At 41.8% G+C, this 21,724-nt stretch overlaps 1 protein-coding gene across 3 annotated transcripts; it reads right to left on the bottom strand.

The window, feature by feature from the left end:
* Positions 1–6: 6 nt before the first annotated feature.
* vldlr (very low density lipoprotein receptor) lies at positions 7–21,362 on the bottom strand. 3 transcript variants are annotated; one of them, XM_008324615.3, is made up of 22 exons: positions 21,123–21,361; positions 20,862–21,067; positions 14,979–15,098; positions 13,486–13,608; positions 11,221–11,343; positions 9,221–9,429; positions 7,790–7,952; positions 7,538–7,660; positions 7,048–7,170; positions 6,820–6,939; positions 6,159–6,284; positions 5,911–6,082; positions 5,396–5,620; positions 5,187–5,305; positions 4,955–5,094; positions 4,613–4,754; positions 4,340–4,489; positions 2,460–2,522; positions 1,508–1,585; positions 1,127–1,296; positions 307–356; positions 7–271 (listed from the first exon to the last, which is right to left on the bottom strand). In XM_008324615.3, the coding sequence occupies exons 2-21, from the start codon at positions 20,983–20,985 to the stop codon at positions 321–323; spliced, it is 2,649 nt and encodes an 882-aa protein (XP_008322837.1). In that variant the 5' UTR covers positions 20,986–21,067; positions 21,123–21,361; the 3' UTR covers positions 7–271; positions 307–320. The 3 variants fall into 3 exon arrangements, with proteins under 3 accessions (XP_008322837.1, XP_008322840.1, XP_008322839.1); XM_008324617.3 differs by having other exon boundaries at positions 101–296; positions 335–356; positions 21,123–21,362; XM_008324618.3 differs by lacking the exon at positions 2,460–2,522 and having other exon boundaries at positions 21,123–21,360.
* Positions 21,363–21,724: the final 362 nt, after the last annotated feature.

The raw sequence follows: 21,724 nt of genomic DNA, 5'->3' as shown, positions 1-21,724 counted from the left end.
CAGAACACCTTCAAGGCCTGATTTCAGAAAAATCATCAGGAAGACCTTGAAGAAAAAGATCCCAAAAAACAAATAAATAACATCTGGCCAGAGGACGTGAAATAGTCTCATCATTTATGGGAGAGTTTTTTTATCAAACGTTTTTCATCCATCTCAAATACAGATACACACGCCCACACACGCACACACGCACACACACACACACACACTCCAGTATGTGGCTCAGCAGAAGGCAGGTGGTCCAAATATTTAAGGGCTGTTGTTAAAAAAAAATACAGAGGATCAGGACAAATCATCTTCTGTGCTCAAAATACACAGGATCAGGACAAATCATCTTCTGTGCTGACGATGGAAATCTGGAAAAAAAGGACAAAGACACAGATCAGTGTCACTGAAAAACAGTGAGTCAGTATACACTTAGGTTAAGACAAAGTCTCCAGCTGAGGGCGCTCTCCACCACTGACCACAGCTTCAGTCAAAGCAGCTGAAGACAAGTGAAGACCAACTGCCCTTGGCTGGGAGTCAAACCCTGACCGCTAACTGTTCAGGACGGGCTGGTCTGTGGAGACAGGAACAGCTGCTGCCATGTGGCTCTGCCTGTGGTCCACAACCCAGATGTTTAAAAAAAAAAAAAAAAAAAAAGAAAAGAGCTCCCAGGTATTTAGGTTGTACTTCAGTACTCGGTGGTGCCTTCAGTGATCTTTAAGGAGACTAAAAAACTGAATACTTCTTCCTGTTGTCAGTATACTGATTTTACTGTTTGTGTACTCTGTTCTGCTGCAGTACAGTATTACTGTCCATTTATAACCGTTTCTAAGAAATAAAGATTGATTTAAAACAATTATTAGTTCTAAATAGTACAGTGTGAATAAAACTGACCAATAAGTAGAGAGGCCTGCCTAAAACTTTTGCACAGCACAGTGGATATGTTCTTTTTTTTTTTTTTTCCCAGCTAGGAGAGAAGCAGCCGAGGTTCGTTCTTTTATTTGTTTGTTTGTCCACCAGGTGGCGGCCGTGTGTTCTCAGGCTAATCTGTTTAATCTGTGCGGACTGATCATAAAAGCAGCAGAGATTAAGTGACAGCGAGGTCACCAGAGGTTTAATCGGCTCCACTTCAGCCACTCACAGCAGGGTAGGTGTGGCCCACGTTGGCTCCGTGTCTGGTGATGTCAATGTTGAGGTCCTCCTCGGTGGTCTTCAGGTAGACGGGATTGTCGAAGTTCATGCTCTTCTGGTTCTTCAGCTGCCAGTTCTTCCACATCAGGTACCCTCCCACCACGGCCATGGCCAACAGCACTGAGAGAAACAACAGCAGGATTCAAACAGTGAAGCAGAGCTTTGTTTGAGCCAACAGAGGGCGCTCCAAGCACAACTCAACTAAGGTTCTTTCTGAAAAAACAAAGTGATGTTCTGTTCCCTGATGGGCAAACAAAAGAAGTCTGTCTCAGATTTTCAACCCCATTGACCTTTGACATTCCACTTTAGACTTCACATTTCCCATACTTACAGACAGGCAGGATGGCCCAGGCAGCAGCAGAACCTTTGGCTGTGGAGTTCAACTGGATTGATGTGCTGACATTGGCTTCTGAGAAGGAAAAGACAAAAAATGAAAAGAAAAATTATAGTCAGTTCTTATTGTTTTAAGATTTATAAACTTTATAAACTAAAAAAATAAAACAGTTTGTCATCTGGAGAAAATAATTTAACAATGGTTTCAAATCTTTCTCAGTAGGGACAGATGATATACTGCCCCCTAGTGGATGCCTAGTCTAAGTGTTAAAGCAGTGCAAGCTGAAGATAAGATCATATCAAAATCCGATTCCAGATCCTGAAGATGTCAGTTTGAACCCACAGGAACTTCAGAAATAGTATTTAACAGGAAACACATTTACTTTCATTTGTAATTTCATCATTACTGAAGTTTTAAACATTTAACTTCTAGTTTAAAATATCTGTTTAAAAACAGCTTAGTTCAACATGGCTGATGTAGTACTACTCCTAGCTATGGGTTAGCTTTAGCCATCTACTACTACTAATAAAGACTGTATAGTTGAGGGCTGATCCCTGATCAGTTTGTGAAAGACAGCAGTGAGAGAAGGACAGGAGCAGAGATCACAGCAGAACAAAAACTGTTTAGTCACAGTAAAGTGGAAGATCAAGAGAAATCAACAGAGGGGCATTAGGTCACGACCTGTACAGCAAAGACCACCAGTCTCGTAGTATTAACATTACTGCCTATACACACTGTCACACAGAGGAACCAAACATTAAAGTGGTCCTAAAAGCACCAGAGCGAGAAAGCACTAAATGTTAGCCTCAAAGCTACAAACAGAGCAGCTGAAGCCACAGACAGAGGGTTAGCGTTGTAGCACAGAATTCACTGACACAGCAGAAGCACCAACATGTTCCAAACATGTCAGTGTCTCAGACACAGGCAGCAGCAGCACCGAGGGCATTACCTGAGGGAGGCTGCGTTAGAGCTTTCCCATCATCCTTTGAGGGAGCTGCAGTAGTGGGAGTGTCTGTTACAGAAAAAGCCCAGAGTCAAAGTAGAACAGACTGGGACCAGACTGGGACCATGACTGTTTAACGTTATCACACAGTGGCATTAACAGAAATACTTTACCTACACTTTACCATAGAATTTACCATCTGGCTGAATTTTGATTATATGAACAAGGTCTTATTGATCGTAATTGTCCATAAATAATATGTTTATTAATTTGTGAATCTTAGGACGACGTGGTTGCAGACAAAACTGTTCCATACACCTGTTCTACAAGATGTGTTTTGGTCAAAATATCTTGCATATTGACCAGATTATTCCAGACTTCTGTGTTCAGTGTTCATTGCGATTGGATCCCTGTTGACACCTATTAGCCTTCAAACACAGTTTCGATTGGCTCTCACTCTAATCTATTTCTCTAGATTACATGACAAAGTCAGAGCTGATTGGACCTCGTCCCTGACAGATTTTATTAGTTGACAGCATTAACACAGGATCGACTGTTTCCTAAACTGCTGATCAAACAGGATGCTAAAAATGCTGCTCTTCTACAGAGAGCCTTAAACTCCTCCTCTGTGGTCCATTCAGCCTCCACCCTGTGCACCATCATCACTGTTATGACTACCGTCTCATCCTGCTGATAACAAGCCTCTCACTGTCCTACAGCCTGTGTTGTTGCAGCTGCAGTAAAATATGTTCAGCTTCAGTTAAAAGAAACAAGAACCCCCCACTCTCCCACCTCCCCCCTTCTGGCTGCAGACCAAGTGGGAAGAAGGTGGAGGAGCGTTCAGCCCCAGGAGCTCCGCCCACTACATTCTCAGGGACACAGGGAGACGTGTCAACAACCACAGAGGCAAAGATGGGAACATAAAGAATTCTTTAGCTACATTCAGAGAAACCAGAGTCTTTGACACATCAGGTCTATTCAGTCAGACTGTCCCACAGTGGTCATTAGAGTCTGTCTGATCACACATCACCAGCCCATCTGCACCGTTGCCGTGGTAATGGAGAAGTAATAGTAAACCCAGTGTCTCCTTCATGTCTTTCTTTAAAGATCAGTTTCAGGTGCTGAAGCTCACTGCACAAATGTTAGCTTCATAAAAAGTTAACATTTTAGTTAACTAACATCTGATAAAAAAGAAAAAACAACCGAGTGTCAGGAGCACTGCAGAGGAGTCAACAGAAAGAATGAATTAAAACAGTACAGGGAAATGTTCCAGCCCTTGGTGTTCACCAGTGTCTCTGTCTCAAGTTTGAGTCCAATTAGAGGAGTTAGTTTGTGGCATGAATGCAGTTGACAGCTTCCTTATGTGGAAACACTGCCGATGAAAAGACTAATCTGTGGGAGCGAGGAGGAGCTGGACGTCCAAAGAAAGTAAATCGGGGGGGATGCAGAGAGGACAGCGTCTCCTGGCAACCTCCTCACAGAGGAGACCACGAGAGCTGGAACCTTTTCAGACCAATATTTGGTCAAAGTGTGGCTCCTAAGCAATACACGCACATACATACAAACATATACACACACACACTTTAACTCTGTGATGTCTGCTCTGATAGGAGCATGTTTTGTGTAAATTGTTTTAAAAAAAAAATCTCATTACTGCAGTATTATCTCAATGTGACAACAGAGCTAATGTTAGCTACAACAATTCTTTTTTTATATATCTATTTGACAAAACAAAAAAAAAATATAATAAAGTACAATTTACTAATTCAATCCCCCAATTCATTTGATCTTTTTTTTTTCCCCAAGACAGTTCACTGCTCACCAAACTCAACAGATCAGTTTCCTCATTAACACCAGTCAGGGAGTAAAGTTTCTGGAAGACTCACCAGGTCTGCAGCGTAGACCATCAGCGGCGACCTCCTGACCTTCTGGACATACACAGGTGTACTTGGGCGAGTGTTTGTTGATCTGTGGAGCAGGCAGACACATGTAGCTGCAGCCTCCGTTCTCACCTTTCTCTGTGCACCAGTTTGTTCCTGTCAACATGGGGGACGGAGACAACGTCTGTCAGTGAGTGTCTGACTGTATAAATATCATGAAAGACAGCAGTGAAAGACAGTGAGGGACAAGTCTGACACAGACACCTCAGTACACCACACCTGAGAGCTGGATCAGCTCGTGATAAACAATAATGTCCTGGGGATCGTTGAGTTTACTGGCCAGTGTTACCACGTCAGCTCCACTGAACTTGTTTGCTCCATAAATAGCCTTATTTTCCCCATCTGTCCAGAAGACACGATCCTGAGAGAGAGAAACAGTTGAGGACATTTTTAAACTAAAGTTATCTTTTTCTAGGTTATGTCAAATAAAACTAGAAAGGAAAAAAAGCTGATGGGCAAAAAACATGTCAAAAACACCAATGAAATAGTTTTAGACTGCAGACAGAATGAGAGACAAGTAATAATAATATATATAAATATAAATAAAATAAATCTGTTTACCTCAAAAACAGTCAGAGCGAAGGGGTGAGCCAGGAATTCTGAGGACTGCAGCACCTTCTTCCTGTTGTCTCCATTCAGGTCCACACTACAGAGCATGTGCAGCTTGGAGTCAACCCAGTACAACCTGCCTTTGATGAGATCTGAGGACAGAAGAGAGAAGAGGAAATCATCACCCTTTATACAACACTTACAGCGTGTGTGTGTGTGTGTGTGTGTGTGTGTGTGTTCTTACCCAGGGTGATTCCATTCGGCCACTGAATGTCTGTTGCCACCAGAACTTGTCGGTCCACTCCGTTCATACCAGCTTTTTCAATCTTGGCAGGTTCTCCCCAGTCAGACCAGTACAGGAAGCTACAGTAACACACACACACACACTGATGAATACACACAACCATTTGAAGAACAAACACACAGCCTTCAGCTGCTGTCACCTGTACTGACCCAGACAGTGGATCCACAGCGATGGAGGCCGGTTCTTTCAGACCCCTGTTAAACAGAACCTTCTGTTTGGTTCCATTGAAGTTGGTCACTGAGATGGTCTTGGTCCCCAGGTCGGTCCAGTACAGGTTCTTGTAGATCCAGTCCACGGCGATTCCCACTGGAGTCTGGACATTTTCTGTGACTTTGCTGTGGACACCGATATCTCCACGCTTGTCCAGAACCATGCTGTCAGAACAGAAGTGACATTATCAACCTCTGACAATTGGACACAAACACTAACATGTTGTCACCATGTTTTCAAACTAACAACCAGTGAACAGTGAAGTTGGTAAAAAGGCAACACCTTTAATCCTACCATTGTCAGATTTCTCTAACCCAGCTCCACTGAGATCACAGGTCTACAGATGACCCTGTGTTGGACTGAAGAACTATCTACCTGTGATTGGCTCCTGACCCCCTCCCCACTCCCTTCAAAAGGATGAATAAACATCCACTCCCTCAGGTCTCACACCCACCTGTTAATGGCCTTTTGGCCCAGATCGGCCCAGAAGACCATCTGCAGGTTAAAGTCTGCATCCAGAGCCACCGTGTTCCTCTGCTGTTCCACGATCTGAGTGTACTCCTTTCTCTCCAGACCCAGGCGACGGATGTCCCGGCGGTTGGTGAAGATCAGACAGGGTTCTTTACCTAAGAACACAAAGAGACGGTGTCCAAAATCCCAGCGCCTCAAAGGCTCAGTCTGGTTCCGGTGACGATGACTCACCAACAGCTTTGCAGACGCCGGAGGTTGGGTCCATCTGATAACCGTTGTGACACTCGCACTTATATCCACCCTTCAGGTTGATGCAGATCTGACTGCAGATTCCAGGGTTCAGACACTCGTTTATGTCTGTACTCACACACACACACACACACACACACAGTTAGTTAGTTAGGTCCAAGTCAGAAGTTATTAACAGTAATAACAACTACAAAGAGCTGTGGTTGTGTCAAAAATGTTCAAACTAACAGAAACTGCAAATGTTACAGAATATAAATCACAAAAAGAATATTAAAGATCAAGGAAATACTAAACATGATTGTAACTGTTCCACTGACAGCTGCGTTTATATGGTAAATGTTAATATTGTATAAACTGATTATATTTTCAATGACAAAAAGAAGGGAGATATGCACTGAGATTATGGGCTGTATGTACTCATTCCATCCTATTTCTGGTATATACATTTAAAATATGTTTACATATTTCCTACAGTAAGTACAATATACTACAGGATATACTTCAAACTTTTCTTGAACTGCTCTTGCAGCAGAAGCTGTAATACCGACAGTTTCCTCTGGGGATCGGTCAGTATTTCTGCTCCTCATTCTAAGGTCAAACCACAGTTGAGGCCAGCTGAGGCTGCGGTGCGACCATTACCCACCTCCGCAGGTCTTGTGGTCAATGAGCTGAAGTCCAGGGGTGCAGTCGCACTCAAAGCCGATCTTTGTGTCTCTGCAGATGTGTGAGCAGCCGCCGTTGTTCAGCAGACACTCATTCATGCCTGAAAACACAGGGAGGTTAACCACCTAACAACAACAACAACAACAACAACAAAAAAGAAAAATCTTTAAAAGTCCAGCAGAAAGTGAAGAACTTCACTAGAACTCACTGCACTCCTTGATGGGCTCGTCGCTCCAGTCAGGACAGTCTCTGGCTTTGTTGCAGACTTTACTCATCTCAATACACTCACCACTGCGACACTTAAACTTATCTGGTCCATTACACTGACTCACTGTGGGTGGACACACACACACACACAGAGTTAGACAGAAACACAAACATCTGCAGCACAGGCCACCACCCCAACCGATACCTACAGATATACACATTTTTATGCTAAGCTAATGTTTTGGTATGAAATAAAAGTCAGTCTACACTCTACAGATCATTCCATCGTCAACACCCATGCAGCTCTTCAGATAGACTAGTAGTTTGAAAAACGGAGGCTGAGAGCCATCACCAACGTCAATAGTTGTGCTTTAGTGGACATGCTGGACGATGGGTCTCAACAGAAGCCTGAACATAATTCTTAGCCTGTTATCTGAAAACTAATCTTCCCCTGAGATAATGCCCCCCCTACCCCCCCACAGTGCACATACTGTTTTTACAGTTGACTTCATCTGATCCGTCCACACAGTCTCTGATGCCGTTGCACTGTCTGCTGCCCAGGATACAGTTTCCATCATCACACTTGAATTGTTCCGGTCCACAGGTACGTGTGGCTACACACACACACACACACACACACACACACACACACACACAGAGTATAATTAAAAAAGACACAGTCAAAGCAGTGAGGTCACAGTGACAGTGACCTTGATAGTGTTGTTGCTCTGTGTTGTACATACGACAGTTGGCCTCGTCGCTGCCGTCCTTACAGTCGGGGTCTCCGTCACACCTCCACTTCTTGTGGATGCACTCCCCCGTGCGACACTGCATCTCACTGCTTGAACATTTAGCGGGTGGCGTGGGGTGACGGCCGCAACGGGTCGGAGATTCGTCGGACTGGTCCTGCGGAGACAGTGTGGCAAGAACCAGGCTTTTGACCAAAGTGGAAACTTGTTCAAATGATTGAAGCTCATCAACAGGTTCTGATCTAGAACCATCTGAGTTCTTATTGTCCGGTGAGAACATTTACAGACAGTGGATTACAGTCCTTAGATCAGACAAAGAAGCAGGTTATGACCTGGTGTCAAAGGTCATCCTCCAGAATTCTACAGAGAAGGAATTCTCTGATGGAAACAGCACTGAAGAAGAGACCTGACTGAAACATTGATGAGATGGAGAGTTGGGATTTTCAGGAATATTTTTTCATTTGTATTTGAACTTTTGGACTAACCCTGATTAATTAAATATTCATGAGAAAGAGTGAAATTCATCCAATGTAATCTTTAAAAAATACAGCAATTGATGTAAAAGCAGGCATGGACTGAAAGTGGGAGGAACAGTCAGGGTTTTAGACCTGACTGATCTGGATTTTGTTCCGTCTTTCTTCCTGTATTCTGAATTAAAATGAGTTTCTCACACTTTCATCACCTCTCACCATCAGTGACTCACAGGGGCAGACTGATGAAGTGCGTGTGTGTGTTCACCCACAGGTCCATTAATGGGAACAGTGATGTAGGAGGGAGAGAGAGAGCGAGAGAGAGAGCGAGAGAGACCAAACACTAACCTATGCTGCTGTTTGATTTGTGGGTGTTAATGTTTAATAACTTATCAAACAAAGTCAAAACCAACAGCAGCAACATCATCAACAGACAAATGAAAACTCTCTCAGTCAGATATAAAAAACCATCACTGTCAAAATCAAAATCTCTATTTTGGTCATTTCTTGTACCATGTACCAGTTTGAAAGACAAAGATTATTTTGAAAAAGAAAAGCTGGATTATCTTTAAATGAAGTAAATTATTGTTTCTTTTGCTGTACCCTGGTATTAAATAACCCACAGACCGGTACCAGTCCATGGACCAGAGGTTGGGTACCCCTGAACTACAGTACTTACAGCAGCAAGATTATTTTGTTAGGTCTGTTGTTCACTGGCTTTAAATACACAAAGATAAATCCCAGGAGCCCTTCAAGTACAGTAGTACAGTACAGACGTACAACCTATATGAAACACTGATGATACCACATTTTTTGTTTGTACAGCAGTACTATAAAAGGTGCACAAAATGACTTGTAATCCTATTTGATCGTTGTGCCTAACTTTAGTTATTTACAAAAAACAACAACTGTTGTTGCCCAGCACAAACTCAGACACTGCCTGTGTGTTTCTCACCTGACAGTCCACGTCATCGTCACACACCCAGTTGGCTGGGATACAGGAGGAGTTTCCACACTGGAACTCGCTGCGGGCACAGGAGGACAGAGAACACTCCACCTCATCAGAGCTGTCGCCACAGTCGTCCTCGCCGTTACACACAAAGTTCCTGGAGATGCAGCGACCGCTGGCACAGGTGAATTCATTGGGCGCACAGGTGATGTTTCCTGCAGCAGCAATCAGATGGTTAACACTGAGGTGTGCATGTGTGGTTCTTCACATACTGTACTTTTGTCAGTCTGATTACAATTCATCAGCCCAGGTCTATTGTCACCTCCCTGATCTGCTCAGTAACAGAAGAGTTATGAGCCGACGAGTCTCAACATGAGCGACAGGTGGAAGACTTCCATTAATAAGGCCACTGTGTAACCTGTTTGTGCTGTGTTTATTTACTGTATACATCTGTGACTGTGCACAGCAACCATGTTCACAGCACCATAAACATGACAGCTGAAGGGCAGTGGAGACACAGGTCTGTTCTCTTTGACTTTGCAGCTGAATTCATTGATGAATAGGGATGCAACAACACACTGTGAAACAGTTAAGTCAAACAAATGTCTAACAATTTGCATTTGTTGAAATAAAAAGATGTAAGGAGTGGCCTGTGTTATATCTAAAAAAAAGTCATTGGTCATGCCATTAGACTATACACTACAGTAGGTGGCGGTACGCACCTAAAATGTTGTGACCTGCTATTAAACCAGGACATCAGGTTATTTAAGATATCCACTTCAGTTGGTAATGGTCATTTCCATTGTTCTTACAAATAAGAGATAATTTTGTTTCCAAAAAATCTTGATAAAATTGTATCATGAACAAGTGTGTATTGTTACATCCTTACTGTTTCACCAGTGTCAGTGTTGAACATGTGATCTGCTGATGTAGTTTACGGTAACTGACATTTACATATGCTTTATTAGAATTGGAAAGAGGGAAATTTGAATTGTGAACAACTTTCCATTCATGTTATACTGAGACTGAATTCAACCACCCAGTAAATAGACCAGGGGTCACCAACCTTTTTAAACTGAGAGCTACTTCAAGGACACTCAGTAATACAGAGAGCTACTTGTTTGATACAGACCATCGTCACTGCAGGTTGCAGGTGGAACTGATTCAAAAAGAACAGTAGCAGTAAATTTTTTGACACCCTTTTTTAGGTAGATTTATTTTAAGAACATAGCCTGCGGGCACCTTAGGTAGTCCATGGGGGCTACCAGGTGGCCCCGGGCACCACGTTGGTGACCCCTGACCTAGACTATATCGAAGTTATGCTCTAATGGCCACATTAAATTATGTGGTGGGCTGAATTCCGCCCATTGGCCCCAAGGTTGATGTACAGTATGTGCCCTGTGTTGCACTTGCTCTACCTACACACAAACTTGTGCTTAGTGACTTTTGTTTGTTCACGCTTCTAATTAACCCAACGTAGAGCAGAGAGAGGGTGTCAGTGTACAGGAGGCTCTGGGTTTCATTACTGCCTCTTCACTTGTATTTTCTGGGTCTGGGATTTAAATCTGCAGCACTAGTTAAAAGCCCACCTTTCCCCTGGGATTTTCTTGAGCACAGATTTTCTATCATCTAATCTTCAGCTCATGCTGTGACACTCCAGAGTCTAGATTAGACTTTATTAATCCCACACTGGGGGAACTGAGTGAATGTTTAAGGATGAATGAGTGAAGAAGTCCTAAAGTGTGTCAGAGCAGAAGGAAGAGGGCCGTCCCAATTCACAACTTCAGACAAATCTGCTCTACTTCTACTGTGCTGCACAGACTCGACCTCCACAGAACAAGGTTTCCAAAAGCACCTGCTTTACTGTTAATTTCCTGTCATCACAGTCACTACTGTACATCAGCTGCAGGTGTGGGGATAAATGGACACATGTTTTAAAGGTTCTCTGATGGAAGAGGTGAATGTTTTAAAAATGTGAGTGTCTGGTTTTTTGTGTGTGAACTTACCACAGTTGAACTCATCTTCTCCACTGTCACAGTCCTTCTCTCCGTCACATTTCCAGAAGACGGGGATACACTGGGTGGAGCCAGCTCCACAACTAAACTCATTCAAACGACATGTCCTCATGTCTGTGTGTGAGGTGGGGGTGGAGGTGGAGAAGAGAGGGGGAGGGTGGGGGAGTTAAAAAAAACAAACATTGATTAGCAGTTGATATTCAGAAAACAGCATAATATACATCAAAACTAGTGCAAAAGAATGGTTGAGATTTTAGATTGAAAAGAACTGAAGGTTATTCTCACAAATCTGAGCAGAAAACAGACCTCTTCAAAATGATCCTGATCTACACTATAAATATCTAGGTGTTAAGTTGTGAACTTGTGTGTGGAACAATATGTTCTCACACACACACACAAAAACACACAGCCAAGTCAAGAGCAACAGCTGGTCAAACACTGACGGACACCGAGGACCAGCACGTACACCACATTCTCACACACACACACACACACACACACACACGTTTCTACGAACCCTTACCATAGCCCTTACTTTAACCAATAACAAATGTGAGTCTAATCTTAATTCTTAATGTAACTGACAACTAATTTCACATTCGACTGTATGTCAGATTAACTCCAAACTAAATATCCAAACTCAAAATGTTCTCTCTCAGTAAAGACCTGTTAGATGGAAAAAGGGTCTCAATAACAGAACAATAATAAAAAATGTCCCCTACAAGTATAGCTGTGTAGGAAACACACACACAATTCTTTCCACAGCTACAGTTACACTGACCGAAACACATGCACAGGCCACACCTTCACGTCCACAGCCTGACTGTCAGTGTTGAAGACCAGGTCATTACAGTGACTCCTGACTTTCAGAAAACTAAGATTAAAGTAAAGAGCCTCAAACTGAATGACTATTATTACCATCAACAATCCAAACAAAGTTGTTTGTTTTTGTTCCCAGAATTTGCAGTGGACGAGCCCAGATGTAAATGTTCCTAATGTGAGCTACAAACACCAGCTATCTAAATGTTACCATTCACAGCAGTGAGCAGAATTTTTAAAGAACTCCACCCTGACCACACACCTGAGGTCCTCTGAGGACATGCATGCATTCCAGTCAGCTGGAATTGGAAAAAAAAATTTTTTGAGGAGACTTTTCTAATCCTCTTAAACTTTTCTTAAGACCAAAACAAAAAGGTTCTAAGACCTTTTTTATTGCTGTAGTTTTTAAATCAAGCTCAGGAATGTGAACTTAAAAAGCTCACAGTTGGCCTGGGACCATAGTCAATAAATCCATTGACGCACAATAAATGAAAAAGAAATCAATTTTGCCAGCCTTGATCAAGTGCGTTGTATAAATGTGTTTGTTTTCCTCCACCTAAAACGTAACCACCCGACACGGCTCTACCAGTTGGGGAAAAATAAAACTGCACTGCAAAACTGCATAATGTTGAAAATATAATCATTAACTTGCAATAATTTGTGGGACAATATATCATCCAGCAAAATGTGTTACCGTCACAGGACTAGGTCAGTTTGTCCTTGGTGTTCATGTCTTCAGCAGCAACATGTGGACATCACTGTAGGTTTTAGAGCTTTTTAATTCTAATCCTCCTGTGATTACAGCTCCTGACCTCCAGGGGGATAATAAACACTGCTGCAGTTGCTGCGAACATGCTGATTGATTTATTTTGATCAACTCTGTTGACCTGTGTCCATTTCTCTGCTGGTGCAGCTCTGGTCTGAGACCACAGGAATAATAATCAATTATGAAACACTGATTCACTCTACTGTGAAGAGACAGACAAGAAGGGAAATTTAAACTCTTTGAATCTCAAACAATCATGATTTACAGGTTTTTAAAATCATGACTGACAAATTCAAATAAAGATGCAAATGTTTATTATGAGATCATTATTTATACAGAGCTATCTACCTCTCCTATACTACCTAAGACATATCTTTGAACTTTGACTCAAACAGCTCATCGTGACTTTTCTCACGATCTTACGAGTTTCCACTTTCTGTCTGACATATTTTTCAAGTTTAGCAGCTTCCAGGGACGGCGCTAAAATCTGCATTTAAATTTGTATTCTCTTAATTTAAGAATAAAAAGCCCCTTATGGACCCAGGAGGGGTGGAGAACATTTGACATTGTTGAAGTTCTGGTACAATTTCTTTAAATACTGAAAAAATCAGGATGGAGGTAAAAAAAAGTCACAGTAAATGTCTACAGTGGGCATGAGTGTGTGTACTCACGGCAGATTTCCTGACTCTCATCAGAGCTGTCTTCACAGTCAGGTTCACCGTCACAGTGCCACCTCTTGGGGACACACTGACCGTTCTGACACACAAAGTCCATCTCTGCACACGTCTTCTTCACTGGAGAAGGAAACAAAATCACAATGAAGAGGATAAAAAAAAACATGAATTAAAGTTGGGAAAAAAAGTTTTCATTTCAAAGCTAAAACTTCAGAGGTTTGATGATATTTTACAGCACTTGTAAAATGTGACACTAGTGTTGATTAAGCTCATAAACAGCAGCTCTGTCCCTCCACACACCACTGTCACCCTTTATTGAAGTTATTAATCTACAATTTGTTCCTGACTAATTGTTTATCATGATCTCCTGTCGATTCCATCTCGTTTATTTCACCATGCTTTGACCTTTCTGTGCTTTGAAGCACCTTGGCTCCAAATATTGTTTAAGTGTGTTGTTAAATAAAAAATCTGACTTGACAAAAACAAACAAAAAAAAAAAGAAACTGCAGAGTTAGAAGAATCAATTTCTGAACATCAGCAGCAGAGACAGACTCAGAGCTGTTGTTCTTAATTTTTCAGATACACACACATTTGCTCCTCACAGAATTAGTTCAAGATTATTTACACTCATCTTAAAAAAATAATATCCTATCTAATTGTCCTCCATCCTCTAATTTTACACTTAGAACATCATCCTCCTCCTCAATTCCTCCGCTTCACGTTGTTCTTATATTTCTGTCCTCACTTTGTTCTCCTTTACCTCCCTGTGTCATCTGACCCAGATACCAACAACAAAAAAAAAAAAGAACGGGAGGAGGTGAGAAACACACACATACACACACACCCAGAGTAGCCAAAGCCATATTTAGCTCTCCATCACTGGGTCATTCTGTACTGAGGGATTCTGGGAGAGTTTACGACCAGGCCAATGAGCCAACATTTGACATCTGTCATATGATATCTATGTGGGATGGTGAGGATTGATGGGAATTTCACCTGGACTTCACTGTGAGACGTTATTTATTCAGGAATCAAGCGCTCGTCTGCAAAAGATCATGACCCACTGATGGGGCATGAAGAAATAAAAATGATCAAGAATCTATGTCGTCTGCAGGGTGCTTAAAAAAAGGACATCTCTTTTACCAATCACTCTTCCACAGACCAAAGTCCATAGAGAAAATCAGTGATTTTAGCTCACAGACGTAAATCAATCATTTATGGAATGTGATGTGGCTTCAAATGTTTTGTCTCCAGTCTAATCATTTTTTGTGTGAAAACTTTGTTCTCGAGCCGTGTTATCACCATTAGTATTACACTACTGCAAGGCATACATTTTTTCCATGCACCTGTGGATTAGCAGAGGTTTCAGGATAACTCAAGAGTTCCTATTTAGACACAAAAAGGACTAGACTGGTAGAGGCTGGACTGTGAAGTTTTATTTCTACTGCAGCCCACTGTGGTCCACAGAGTGTGTTGGTTTAATTCCTCACCACAGGAGTCCTCATCGCTGCCGTCAGTGCAGTCCTCATCTCCGTCACATTTCCAGACAGATGGGATGCAGCGACCGTTTCCACACTGAAACTGACTGGCCTCACATTCTGTTTTAGTACCTGAGGAGGAAGAAAAGCACAGGAATTAAAGTCATTATAGCCCTTTAATGTTCTCATAATACCCTCTTCAAGGTCGTCTACTTTGTAATTGACTTTTGATGGGTTTTGTTTTCCCTGACAGAGCAGCAGCCTGTTGTGTTAAGAGATTGGAACGACTGTAGCTCCTAAAATAAACACCGTCTGACCTTGTTGTTGGCTCTAATCAGGTGGTGTGTGTTCGTCCAGGTGAGTTAATGGAGCAGAGAGACATTAAAAAACTCAGAAGTATTTGTTGTTGTAACCTGTGAAACCTGGTGAGCTGGGGCTTGAGAACAGAGAGCAGAACGTTGTCTTCAACAACAGTTCAATGACAAAATATAATGTGCGAGAAAAAAAAAAAGTGGCATTAACGCAAAGATTATTTAAGATCATACATTTGACCAGAAAGTTTCAAATCTTTAGTTTTACAGTTAACCTGATAAAACACCATTTACCAGGAAGCAGCTTTTTGGTCAAACAGCTTTCCATTGTCCTCATGGTAACAATAAGTCTCATAAACAGATCAGTAGTGTTTAAAAGGTAACAAAAGGATAAACACTTGGTGACACAAAATAATTCATCTGGCCGGAATACTGATGAGTCGTTCTTCCTCGTGATCACAGATGAATTTACCAACCACAGCATTTTCATAACATTATTGTGCAACAGTCTATTGGTTACTGGATTTGCTTGTGATCAGATAGTGCTGTGGTGCTTGGACAGATGAAAGAATACACAGAACTACAGATGAAAAATAAACATTTATGTTCTGTAACTTCACCTGGGTGTCAATTCATCCACTTAATGATCAACCAGATTTTGTTTTACACTTTTGCTCACACACTTTCTGTCTGCAGAAGTGCTCACTCAGCACTGTGATCCAATCAGTTCTGTGACAGACTCTCAGTGGAAACATGAACAACGTCAAACTGTCTAAGACACACTCTGCTGACACACACACACACCGAGTGTTTCAGCTGACGTAAAGTCTGGACTCTGTGGCAGCAGCAGCAGAAATGTGTCAAATTTAAAGAAGACCTTTCAGTACTTTAAAGGAAATATAAATAAAAAAAAGAGCAAATGTCATTTCTACTCAATGTAATCTGACTGACTGTGGCAGAGGTGGAAAACGACACGATGAGATACAAGCACTGATACATAATGAGAGGCTGATGTTTTCCTACACCAGCTGTTATTTTTTCTCGATTTTTTTGTCCCCTGTGCTGCTCTGGTGCCCCCCAGAGGAGGAGCGTCGCACTCCTGAAAACGTTTTTTTTTTTTTTTCAAACTAATAGCTCATAAATCTACAAAGGACATTTTGTTCTAAACATCTGGTTTCTGTGTCTTTACCTTCAAACAGTAATGAGGCCACTGCGTGTTTCACCTATGTCTTCCACGTGAGAAGACCTGAGGCCATCATAGCAACAGATGGGCAGCGAGCAGTGGCTGCCAGACAACAATGTGCAGTCCAAGTGTTTAAACGTATGGAGAAGAAGAAGCTTCAGAAGAAAGTGCAGAGTCTAGAATAAACCTGGATGTTTTTCAGTGGTCAGTAGTCAACTTTGGTACTCCAAAATTAATGTCCCAGGTCAAACAGCTGGACTTGAGGGACAGATCTTGGCAGAATATAAAGCTACCATCTACTTATCTGATGAAACTGGACCTAAATGAGGAGACATTTTTACCACTGTCCCCTTTAAATGGAGCTGTATAGACAAATTTGTTATTTTTATAGAGATTCTTTTTTTTAGTAAATTATTCTATGAATGTATGTACAGTACTTTTATAGAGAGCATACACTTGCTCCAGTGACCATGGAGCTCACAATCAGATCAGCAGTTTACATGAGCACAGACTCCAGAGATGAGTAGATACCAGCCCTCTGGTATCCTGGACTGACAACACTTCTCCAATGGGCCGTATCAGAACAGAGTTTCTAGACTGGTATGATACAGTTATCTGACTAAACCAAGTTGATCTAATCCGACATGCAAATCCAGGATTTACAACAACAGACTCACTAACCAGACTCGCAGTACTTCCTGTTCTGTCCTATAGAGTGATCTGACTAGATGTCACACTCTTCCTCCTCCTTGTTATTCACACTTTCCTTTGTACTGCAGAATAGTCATGAGGAACAGCCTAGCCAACTCATAGACGGTGGTCAATATATGTACATCACCAAACAAACTTAAGTATGAAATACTGGAGGTTTATGTGACGTATTATACGCTGACAAGGCATAAGAAAATAGGAACACACAAATATTGCAATATTTTGTTTCACAAACCACACGGATATTCTACAGCACTGCATAGACCTGGGCCGATTATCACTCCATTGATCGCACAATAAATTAAAATGATTAATAATTTGACCTCAATTAATTGCCATGTGAAAGTGTGCTTGTTTTCCTCATTACTCGTCTCCAAACAGGCTGGATGACAAGACTGTTCACTCTTCATCGATCTCAGCATCTGGACCTGTTCTATAGCGGAATGAGCGGAGTGAACTTTGTCAGTCATCCACTTTGTAGGGGGACGTGGGGACGCTTAAATAACACACAGACGAGCCAGTAGGCTGAATTTGTGTGAAAGTGGTAGAGACAATAAAAGGCAACACAACAAACTTGTATGCCCACCTAGAACATAACTACCTGACCCAGTTTTACCAGCTGGGGAAAAAACTGCAGCTCGAGATACAGAGCCTTCGTCCCAATAGTCAACACTCACTTTAGTTGACAAAGTAAGCACAAATAACAGCACAAAATGGTGTGCTCCTACAGCTCATTGGCATGTCTGTAACAAGGGATGTTCAGGTACCACAGGAAATAAGTGCATACAGGTGTTATTACTACTATTATCAGTGGCTAATTTGGTCTCAAAATAATGTTGACAATATCGTTAGGAATTTGTGGGACAATATATCACCCAGCAAGGTTTGTTATCAGGCTTGGCACAGTATCCTTTTTTTTAATTAAAAATTAGCATGCAAATATTCAGTGTCATCTTATTTTGCTTTTTTCTTCTCTAGCAATTACAACTTCAGTTTCCTCTGTTCCAATTTTACTAACATGATATTACGAATGTAGCAGCATCGTATGTTTGCCATGCTGACAGTTTTCCTACAATTAAATTGTTTAAAATATATACCCATCGTTGTGCCTATAATATCACAGTATACAAGTATGCCAGATTCTTGCCCATTCACACTCATAATGCTGACAATATCATCTATTTGCATCTTTGTTCTTTGACCATACGATATTTAAGAGTTTTCAAAAGAATGACAAGTAACATTAGGTTTGTACAAGGACATACTGCAGTAGCAGCATTATGAGGACCAAGATGGTGGAGCGACATGGTTAACAAAACAAAAAAAAGACAAAGTATATATTTTTAACTCGGAGCCAGAGATGTGGATGATTTGGGAGATCCACTCAGATTTTCTTTTTTTACATCTTGAACATGTCCAACTGAGACCAAACGCGATCATTTCAGAATAAAAAGAAAAATAATGCTCAGTGGGAAAATAGCACAGTCTTGACACCATTCAGTTCGTCAGCCCATACCGTAACAGAAGAATGAAACCCACGTCTTTACAACCACAGATTCAATAAGCTGAGAGCTGGAATGAAGCCTTTATCTCCATGACCAGTCAAACAGCAAGTGTATGCTGAACAAACGCTGTCACACTGGAGGTCATGGTAATGCAATTTTCCCCAGTAACAGAAATGGGTGCACTCCTCCTCCTCCTCCTCCTTCTGCTGCTTCTCCACCTCCTTCTCCCCACAGCCCAAGATCTGGGTCTTGCGTGGTATCACAGTAACCAGGGAGAAGAAGTACATCCATTTTAATCAGCCTGTTAATGCTGCGTCTCTGGCGTCGGTCTAACAGGCATGACATGCTAATGAAATAAACTCAAACATGTGGTAAGGTTTAGAGCTCAGAATAAGAGAGTGGTGGGGTTGGTGTTAGCAGCAGCAGTAGCAGCAGCAGTAGCAGTAGCAGCAGCAGCAGTAGCAGGTGGGCGGCGTGTATTCTACAGCATGGCGCATGCGTGAACGCAGCTAACAGAGGTTTGGACTCGGTCTCTGCACCTCTTCAGAAATTCTAAAAAATTAAGTTTGTTCAAGACAAAAAGCAGCTAAGATAAAAAATAAAAAAACAAACAAACAAAAAAAAAAAACCCAAAGAAACTCACTATTCTTTTCTGATGGTTTTATATTTGACTACAAAGACAACATTTTACTGAGAGACAAAATAACAGTCACTTTGGTTCTATAATGAAAGAAACCAAATGTCAAAAACTCAGGAAAAGGAAAGATGTCCTCTGATAAAGCATCAGATTTGAAATGTGTTAGCCAGCTCTGGGCTAACCTTTAGTCTTTCTTTAGCACTTCAGCTTATTATTGATGTCTAAAGCTAAACCATTAAGAATGCCTTAGACACCTTTTGGTAAACCAACAACCTTCCTTATTATTTACTTTTCATTTAAGGGTCACTCAAGCCAAAAACAACAGAAATAATTTATCCAAACAAACACCAAACATCACACAGTTGTTGTGTCCTTATCAGGTTTTGGTTACTTTCTACTTGAACTCCTGCCACCACTGCTGTCACCCTGATAATGACTAGTGTGGCCTCTGAGCTCATCAGAGCTTCAGTGGAGTCACCTGTGCTCTGTAATTAGCTCTGTGTGGTACCGTTTTATGCTAACTCAGCTGCTGCTGCTCTGAAGGACCCGACTGTACTCCTGTAGGTTTCATCATTGAAGATCAGTACTTTGCCCCCTCCACCACCAGTGAAACCCCTCTCACAACCATCGACTTCCAATTGAATAAGAAATCAATAATTGACTGTCCTGGAGGTGGAGCTGTGGCAAAAATGAATGTGAACCCTGAGATGGAGGTTAAAACTTACATGCTAAATGCTGCTGCCGTACTGCTGACACAAAGCAGGTTTAAAATAAATTATTCATTTTTTTTTATTACAAAGCTATGAGTTTGCTACCTTGTTTTTATTAACTTTATGCATATCACATGAAAACAGGTTTGCTCATTAATTTTAACTACTTTAAGCGTTTAAAAAAAAACCAATCTGGGTTAGCTTTAAGCTAATTTGAGCTTCTTTGCCATGGTTTTGACAAATGTTTAGTTCCTTTAGATAACAGCAACTTAAGTCTGATTTTAACAGCATTTGCCAATTAATATATTTTGATTATACATTTTTGCATCTATAAATGATATGTGTCCTTTTAGGGGCTTTGTTTAAGTTATATTATTTTGGCTTAATCTTAAGTTTGGGTAAGGCTAATTGTAATTTGCTCTTTTTAAAGCTAAACATAAACACTTTATCGACTAATATTAAACAGTACCTGTAAAATGTGGCTTTAGTTGGCACATTAAAAGAAAACAATTCAATTTAAATCAAAATAGTCGAACCAAAGGGGCCTCTACGCCGAAACCACCTGCTCCCCTTCCTTCTGCACCCAGCATTTCTCTCGTATTTCCTTTTCGTCGCCGTTTCCATTCCGTATACAATATACACACAGAAAAAAAAAATACTTGGGAAAAACTCGATCAAATATGCTCACGGTCACAGTGTGTCCTGACAGGGACGGTGTTTCAGCGGAACAACCAGCGCCATTGTTGAGGTTTTCCTCCATCAGCGGTGTTTCCCTCATCACACATACATACACAGGTGTTAGACGCGCGCACACACACACACTGTTAGACGGACTCACCGTGGACTGTGTGAAGACTGCAGACCAACAGCGGCAGGAGAACCAGCAGCAGCTGGAGGCTGGAGAAGAGCAGCGGCAGTGTGCTTATTGTTAGCCGGCTCCTGGCTGCTCTGGACCGGATCATGACTCTCTTTCTCTCCCGCTCTCTCACTGGTTTGATCCCCGCTGCTGCCTCCTGCTAACACGCGCCTCTGTGGCCTGGTCCTCTTTAAATCACACACACACACGCATTTATAGTCTAGCCAATACACACACACTCACCCAGGAGCAGCAGCACGCGCCACACGCAGAACCAAATAACCAAACCTCACGCGGATGGTGACGTAGATGATGATTAAGATGAAAACGTGCGTGAACGTGCGCTTTTTGTTTTCACGCGCGGTGCGGGACGTGCGGGATCCCGCAGCTTCCTGTCGGTCTTAAATCCATTTCCTCAAAGTGACGGTGACGAGAGGCTGCAGTCAGAGTGTGTGTGCGTGTGAGGTGCGTGTATGTGACGCTCCTTTAACAACAGCTGAGCTGAGATTTTTTTCCCTCTCTTCTTACTCCTCCTTCCCTCCACTGTTAACTCTTCACTGTCCACTGCATGAATTGATAATATATCTCTGAAGAGATGCTAAAGCGGGGGTCGTGGTCTCCCGGTAGTCCGTCATCTATTGATCAGAAGTGGTCTATCAGGGAAACCTGACCGCAGTAGACCTGATGACAGGGTTTACAGCCAAAAAGGCAATTGAGTCTGTAATAATCGGACAAAATATAATGTGGCCCTTTCTATCTGTGATTTTAAACATTGATGTTGAATGACAGAGGTACGTTCATTTTTAGTGCTAGTTCGGGTTTTGTTAAAAAATATAAAAAACACC

Source organism: Cynoglossus semilaevis, chromosome 14 (genome assembly GCF_000523025.1).
Source record: "Cynoglossus semilaevis isolate Cse_v1.0 chromosome 14, Cse_v1.0, whole genome shotgun sequence".
Classification (NCBI taxonomy): Eukaryota; Metazoa; Chordata; class Actinopteri; order Pleuronectiformes; family Cynoglossidae; genus Cynoglossus; species Cynoglossus semilaevis.
The sequence above is the reverse complement of the archived record's forward strand: the minus strand, read 5'-3'. Positions and strand labels throughout refer to the sequence as shown.